Source organism: Cnephaeus nilssonii, assembly GCF_951640355.1.
Source record: "Cnephaeus nilssonii genome assembly, chromosome: 11".
In the NCBI taxonomy this organism is placed as follows: Eukaryota; Metazoa; Chordata; class Mammalia; order Chiroptera; family Vespertilionidae; genus Cnephaeus; species Cnephaeus nilssonii.
This window is the reverse complement of record NC_137082.1, coordinates 39,113,390-39,121,720: the sequence shown is the minus strand read 5'-3', so window position 1 is coordinate 39,121,720 and position 8,331 is coordinate 39,113,390. Positions and strand designations below refer to the sequence as shown.

General features: G+C 35.4%; 1 protein-coding gene across 1 annotated transcript; it reads right to left on the bottom strand.

Annotated features, from left to right (window-relative positions):
• Window positions 1-1,303: 1,303 nt before the first annotated feature.
• LOC307106807 (uncharacterized protein) lies at window positions 1,304-7,313 on the bottom strand. The gene is made up of 3 exons (XM_079783479.1): window positions 7,015-7,313; window positions 4,493-4,573; window positions 1,304-3,678 (listed from the first exon to the last, which is right to left on the bottom strand). The coding sequence occupies exons 1-3, from the start codon at window positions 7,069-7,071 to the stop codon at window positions 3,175-3,177; spliced, it is 642 nt and encodes a 213-aa protein (XP_079639605.1). The 5' UTR covers window positions 7,072-7,313; the 3' UTR covers window positions 1,304-3,174.
• Between the last annotated feature and the right edge of the window lie 1,018 nt (window positions 7,314-8,331).

The following is an 8,331-nucleotide window of genomic DNA, read 5'->3' as shown; positions in this document are numbered from 1 at the left end:
TGAGAGAGAATCATTGATCAGCTGCCTCCTGCACACCCCCTACTGGGGGTTGAGCCCACAACCCCAGCATGTGCCCTGACCAGGAATCAAACTGTGACCTCCTGGTTCATGGGTCGATGCTCAACCACTGACCCACACCAGCCAGGCACATTATGGACATTTAAAAACTCATCCTGTGTGGTTAAGTGTGAAAGCAATGAGGAGGAAGCCTCATATGAAGTCGGGGTAAATAGAAAAAAATATTTTTTAAAAATTGAAACTGGTGGGGGAAAATGATGAATGTTGCATTTGATTTGAGGAAGAAACTGTTTGATGGTAGGCACCATTTTGAAGGGAAAAGAGAGACTTTAACAAAATTTCAAAAATGCTCTCATGATCCTAGCTGGTTTGGCTTAGTGAATAGAGCATTGGCCTGCAGACAGAAAGGTCCCAGGTTCAATTCCAGTCAAAGGCACATGCCTGGATTATGGGCTCTATCCCCAGAAGGGGGCATGCAGGAGGCAGACAATCAATGATTCTCTCTCATCATTAATGTTTCTCTCTCTCTCTCTCTCTCTCTCTCTCTCTCTCTCTCTCTCTCTCTCCCTCTCTCTCCCTATTCCTTCCTCTCTGAAATCATTAAATATATATATATATATATATATATATATATATATATATATTTTTTTTTTTTTTTAAATGCTCTCATGATGCTAAGACAAAAATCAGCTACAGAAGTGACAATCTAGAAACATGTTAGACTTGTTTGTAGCACTGATATCAAAGTCTACAATATCACATCTGGGTGATAATGGCAATTAGTAAGAAGCTTAGGGGTTATTGAAGAAGTTAAGGACTGAGTAGGTAAAAATGTACAAATAATTTGTTACAAAGTATAGATGCTTCTAAAGTTCAAAAGCTTTTTGAAATTACAAAATATATATCAAAGTGAGAGGTTTAAATAATATAACTTCTGAAAGGATTCCCTAAAATATTTTTTAATATCATCATGGGCAGCTACCTATTACAGCAGATTTTCTATATAGATAAATTGACGTATTTGGGTACCAACTGTCCAATGTAACTTTTTTTTTTTAGAAAGGCATCCAAAGAAGTGAATTAGACACTTATTTGGTAAAATGTGTTTGAAAACTTAATATTTTAATCCCACGTGAATTACTTTGCATTTAAGAGCAAATAATGGACTCATAAAAGTGCTTACAGAATACGTTTTAAATAGAGAAGCTTCTCGATTTAAAATAGATTTCTGTCACTTGAGTATGGTGAATAAGTTTTTAATATGAATATTAGAACATGTGTGGCTTTAATATTTGCTAAATAAAGCATTACAACTAGGTACTTTGTAATTGAATATGTACACTTCACAGCATTTTCATAGTACTTTGTAAAATTTTTGTTTGTTACACATTTTAACTTGTGAAGATATTTTCCACCACTGTTTACTATTTTAATATTTTATTAAACCATAAAAGTCTAAAGCAAAAGAGTATCTGTGAGCTCATTCACATCTCTATTTTACAAAGCACAGAACCGTGATGATCTCACATGCCCTTAATTACAATATCCTCTACCCGAATATTTAATGTAGGAATTTCATTGTTAAGAGAAGGTTCTCCTTAAATACAAAAAATTATCATTCTTGTATTACCACACTGCAATCTATATTATCTGAAAGTAAAGGAAGGAAACAGCAGCTCTTATTAAACATCTAGTTACTTAGGATGGCTTCTACAAAACTTTAACATTTTTTAGCTGTAAATTTATTTGTCTTTTTATTGAAAGCTCTTCTTACTTTTAAATCACAAATTTTAAATCATCTAGGGAAGCACATCTTAACCTAGTAAATTGAATCTTTCTTCTTCACAAGTACAATAGAAATTAATTGATTTAACACTATATTGGAGGAGGGAGGGAAACATACATTCTTATTTCCTTTTGTAGAGTTTTGAGCATGGGGGTGGAATGGGAAGACTGCTTTACTCTAGTCTTTTCCAGATTGAAATCTTTCTATGCTTTTACTAAGTATCAAACACTTAGAATATAAGTAATATTGAACAAGAGTCTGTGTTTCATAGCAAATTATAAGCCATGTACTCTCAAATTATAATGCAAAGTATAAAACAATTTAATCATTCAAATTTTCTAAGTAGTATTTATAGTGGTTTAGAGATTAAGCAGAATATTAAATATGGAAAATAATATTGACAATATTAGTGAAAAGATGCCGATATAGAAAATACATCACCGCCCTAACTGCTTTGGCTCAGTGGATAGAGCATTGGCCTGTAAACTGAAGGGTCCCAGGTTCGATTTCAGTCAAGGACATGTACCTTGGTTGTGGGCACATCCCCAGTAGGGGGTGTGCAGGAGGCAACTGATCGATGTTTCTCTCTCATCAATGTTTCTAACTCTCTATCCTTCTCCCTTCCTCTCTGTAAAAAATCAATAAAATATATTTTTTTTAAAAAAGAAAGAAAATACATCACCTGTTACATTCTAAGTGTGCTTTTGATTTTAAATCTTTTAAACCCCCTTAGCCCTCTCATTTTCTGTTTAAATTATGTCTACTTCACTCCAAATGTTCACCCCTTTTCAACTTTCAGCCCTTCTCTGAAGTCTTCCTTGATTATTCCTATCCTTTCTGACCTCCCCCCTCCTTTTTTTTGCATTCCCCATAGGAGGAACACTTCTGTAATGATCGGTAGGTACTTAATAATCCATGCTCATTAGCCACTTTGGTTGGACATTTCTTTCTTTCCCCACTGGGATACAAATGCTGACAATAGACTGGGAAATAATCAATAACTGATGGCAAATACTGGCTTAAGACCCAGCATGTAGGGAGTGAAGTAGAGCAGGTCCACCTGGAATCTTCATGGGTGATAAACGAGGTGGGTTGTACAGAAGGGGTGAAGAGAAAACTCTGGGTCCCCGGCTGGATGAGTCAACCAGGCTCAGTGAAATTTTTCTTTTCCAATCATTTGAACATTGGCGGTCCCAAGACTGAGTCATCACCATGTGGGAATTCCAGCAAATGATTGAGCAAGAGGGGCAAGATCTCGTGAAGACAAATGCTGTGGAATCTCTTGGCAGAGAAGACAGAGCAGCTTAGACATGCCTCCTTCAGAGTAAGAGTGTTGGCCTGTCTTGAGGAGGGCTGAGGGCTCAAAAATGTCATTCGTCATCTTCAATTTCGACTTCGTGATCCGGGGTGGTTTTAGTTGGCTGCATGGTAGATGCAGGCACCGTGGCAGGAGAGCTTTGGTTGGGCACAGTGGCAGGTGGTTGGGTGCTCTGAGATTCAGGCAGGGTCGATGGGGCAGGAGATGTGGTAGGAGATGGGGTAGAACCAGGGGTAGGGGCAGGAGAAGTAGTAGCACTAGTGATGGGGGCAGGAGAAGAAGTAGCACTAGTGATGGGGGCAGGAGGAGCAGTAGCACTAGTGATGGGGGCAGGAGATGAGGTAGAACCAGGCGTGGGGACAGGAGTTGCGGTAGAACCAGGGTCACAGATCACATGACTGGACTTTCCATCTGCGTGAATGACGATGGTTGTACCCATGGTGTGCTTGCCAAAGTGAACAAAATATAAGACCAGAACAACGAGGGTTGTAGCAATTAGACAGGCCAGCAGACACACCAGAAATGTTTTCCAGAGTGACCATGGTTTTGCTGTAACCTGCAAAGGATTACAGTAAGTGGATATTTCAGCAAATTACATAGGAGCAGTTTAGGTAAGTGATTGCAATTAGAATAAGGCTAACCTTTTCCAAATGACATAATTTAAAGCACAACGTATCAACCTCCACTCTGTCTCTCTTTCAAATAAGCACAAAAACACCCACATACACACACCCCTTGTCCACTAGTCCATGAGAACAAAATGTTCCCTCTTAGTTACCCTTTCACAGTAAAGCAATAATGTGTCATCTCAAATGCAAGTAGATTGCCTCAGGAATATAGTTATTATCTGCTACTAACATTGCAGTATAAATTATCTAATTAGTCTTCATGGGTAGAAAAATAATGTATAGGCATATCAAAACATTTAGATTGGTTATGTTTGGATGAGGAAAATTCACAAGTATTCTTTTTTTTCATCATTATTTCCTGTTTTCACATTATCTACTGAGAGTTTATAATTAGAGAACTATTTATTAAATACATTTTTATCTATTAAACATAAATGAAAGAACTTTCATTGAGCCTAGAAAGACATTAAAATGGGAAATCTCTAGTATGGAGGGGGTCTTAAAGGAACAGACTACAGCACTGATAAAAGGTTGGGGGCTGCGGGTTCTAGGTTTTGCCCAGAGATTGTGGAGGGAAGCTCTGAAGAAGGGTTGAAGAGACAAAAGACAGCAGCAAATGAAGGGTTAAAGGAGAGGAGAGCCCTGCAGAGGGGGTCTGAGTCAGGGCCTGCCTGTCCCATTTTTCCATTGTGCTAAAGGACTACTGAAAACTTCCCACGTCACCCAGTTTTCAAACCTTACCCATTGCGGCTGGAAGGTCATAGGAGACGATCTACAACAACAGTGTGTTCTGCAATTTGAACAGTATGGATTTCTGGGTAACTGCAGAGAAAGAATTTAAAACTGACAACCAACCCTGATTTTTAAGGATAAAGAAAGTTTATTTGAACCAGAAACATAGACATATAATATATATTAAAAATTATGTGACTCTAACATGTATCAAATGAAGAACTAACCAATCTAGGAGAATCTGAAACTCTAAAAATGATTTAATGATATAAATTATAAAAATGCATTTTTCATATCAAATGATCAAAGAAGAAAAATAAATGATCATTTCAGTAGATGCCCAAGGGTCATTCAACAAATTTCAGTAGTCAGTTGTGACACAAGCAGACAAACAATACAAATCTCAAAGAAATAAAAACAAAAGAATAATTCCCAATTGTGGTGAGGAATATTGACCTCGAAACAATGACCAACATCATATATAACAGTGAAATGCCAGGCACCTTCCTTTAAGTCAGGAGTGAAGACTATCTCCTACCACCAATATTAGGTAATTTTTTTTCCATATTTAAAATTGTAAATCATTTTTTATTTTTCAATTATAGTTCACATACAATATTATATTAGTTTCAGGTGTATACCACAGTGATTAGACATTTTATAACTTCCTAAGTGATCATCCGGATAAATCTTGCACCCATCTGATACCATACATAGTTATTAAAATATTATTGACTCTATTCCCTATGCTATGCTTTACATTCTTATTCTGTAACTATCAATTTGTACTTCTTAATCCCTTCACCTTTTTCATCCAGCTCTTCAACCCCCTTCCCATCTGGCAAACATCAAAATGTTCTCTGCATCTATGAGTCTGTTCCTGTTCTATTTGTCCATTTATTTTGTTTTATTAGACGTTCTCATCAACATGTAGCAATAATGAAAATGTGAAGATAAAACTAGCATTATTTTCACATAATATAATTGTGTACAAACAGAATCCCATATATCAAAATGTAAAATATATATGTAACAGTACTTGTGTGTGGGTGTATTAGCAACTACAATAGTAATAAAACATATGAAATGGTTAAGCATATAAAATACCATAGGGCTTATATAAAGAAAACCATGGAACTTTACTGAGGAACAAAAAGACAGCTTAAATAAATGTCCTCTTATAGAAGGTTTCAGTGGCATAAGCTCTCAATTCTCTAAATTTTAATTAAGAGCTTTATGGAAATCTTACAAGAAAAAAAATAGACAAAAATGTAATGTGGCAAAATAAATAAGCCAACAATAAAATTACATTTGATTGGAGTGAGAGGAGACAGAAAGCAAAATATTAGCAGTGGTTTTCTCTGGGATGGATCATGAGTGACTCTTTTTTCTTTGTAATTTTCCAAATGTTTTAAAATCATAGAATAAATGTTAAAAAAAAATGTCTTCTGCTCCTTGTTTTGAGGAATCTAAGAGATAGTCATCAGATTACTAAAAAATGGGAAATTCTAACTATTTCCTTTCATAGTCTCAGGAGTTGATTTACTGTTCGTGTTTTTTAGCATAATTAACTAATTATATGACTTAATGGAATAAATTGCATAAATGTTTTGGCATATGGGAACATAACCATAACTCATTTAATATATTGTGAAAAGGAGATAGAAACAAAACGATGTATAAGAAATACTAAAGCAGTGACATTTTTCAGCTTCCTTCACACATAAGGCATGCTATACATTAATGCTAAGGTGGTACCGTTAATGAATCCCCAGATACAGCCTTCAAGTTGAAAAGCAATTCGATGTCAAATCCTAGCCTGGTATTTATTTGGTTTCACTTGTGGCTTGGTTCTACAACCTCAAGTTAATTATAAAATTTATTTTTCTTTGTTAGGAACATACTAGTCCAGATATTTGAAAAGTAGCCTATTATAATGAATCGATTATATGTGAGAAATTTGAATTTGATTTCTGGTTCTGCCACTGGCTAGCTGGACTTCTAATGTTTCACTTTCCTCATTTGTAAAATGAAGGGATTTGTTTGAATGGTGAATGAGGCCCTTTATTTGTTCTAAGAAATAGAATTTTCACGTTACTAGAGTAACACATTTTAAGCATACATTCCTCTGCCATAAGACATTTTTCATAAATTATCACTTCAAGTACAAGTAGGCCAATGAGAGTAAATATTTTCATTGGATCAAAATATTAAGAAATAGAAATAATATTGTTAGTATTTGCTACAAACACATTTCAAACCATCTACTTAAATTTTGTCTTCTGATATAAATATCAAAATTTAAGCAAAAAGTCTAATGCAAAATTCCCAAGTGATGTAAGAGCACTATTTGGCATACTAAATAAATCCCTCAGCACTTGTGATCAGTGATAATAAAATCTCAGATTCTATTTCTCCTGTAATAGCAAACATCAGAGATATGCAACTTAATTTTCTTGAAGGGTTAAATGTTAAAGGTCAAAAGCAAGAATATTAGACATGAAAGATTAAAGACTATTTGCAATACTCACCAGCTCAGCTGCATTTTGTTCAGCATCCCCAGAATACTGCCCTTGTTTTCCATCCATCCTGAGCGTGCTGGTATCCCAGATGCAATGCTAACGATGTCTGTACTCTCTGGGTTAGAAGTTAGGAAACACTGGATTTATGTTAAATAACTGTGTATTTATTCAGTCTGGATTACGTAAACTAATAGGCATCTATTTCCTAAAAAAAACAAATCCCAATTTCAATCCCAAAGTACAAATTGATACTAGTTGAGAAAAATAAACAGAAAAAATTGCTCCCTTTAGAAATGACAAGTAGAATGTTATCTCAACTGTAAGAATGACTCTGAGCAGATATAAACCCTTGCCTTCCTTATTTCACAAAACTTATTTGAAATACCATAAATTTGATTTCTAACAGGTTAGGAATTTAGTTTTTGCTTTTAAAAAAAAGCTCACAAAGCCACTCCTTAATTATAAAGATTGCAGAATTCTGTGGCTAAGCAGAGGGATTATGGTAATGACTAATTTTAAAACTTTCCAAAAAAAAAAAAAGAGACAATATTGATATTACTGGATTGTTGTAAATTTAGATGAATGGTGACTAAGTCAGTGGCTACATTGAGATGGACAAAGAAAAACACATTAAATGGCTTTAGCTACAGTTAAAAATAAAAATAAGAGATAAGTACACTTCGGTAGCTCTTGATTATATACATCAAGGATTATCCACAGTAAACCTTGCCGCTTCTTAGCACATTATATCTTGATTTAAATTAGGTGATAATTGTCACTGCTGCTGATGACTCCTAATCTTTTAGATGAGCAGGAACTGGAAAAGAATGTCTTTGGTTCTTTCCCATTTCTCACAGAGAGAAGTGTACGTGATACAGCATGCAAAACTGAGGTGGTGTTTCCAATTAGCCTGAGAGGTGATGCTCTCTGACCCTTTGGCAAAATGGTATGCAGTACAGACTAGAGAAAAAAAATGACTTTAAAGTTCTTAGTTCCGCATTTCCTGTAGGCCAACAACTTTGGTTGGGAGATGCTTAGTGACAGAAACTTCCAAAATATCAATAGACTTACACACATCCTAATTTAAGAGCAGACATGTCTCCTTGTATGTAACAGGTATGTTCATTAAATGTTATGTAAATAAATTCCAAATTTCTGTACTAATTGAGCAAACAATAAATATGCTTTAAGTCACTGTTAGTTGCTAATTCCTTTCTTCCTTCTTTCCTTCCTTCCTTCCTTCCTTCCTTCCTTCCTTCCTTCCTTCCTTCCTTCCTTCCTTCCCTCCATCTTCATTCATTCATTCCTTCTTCCTTCCTTCCCTTC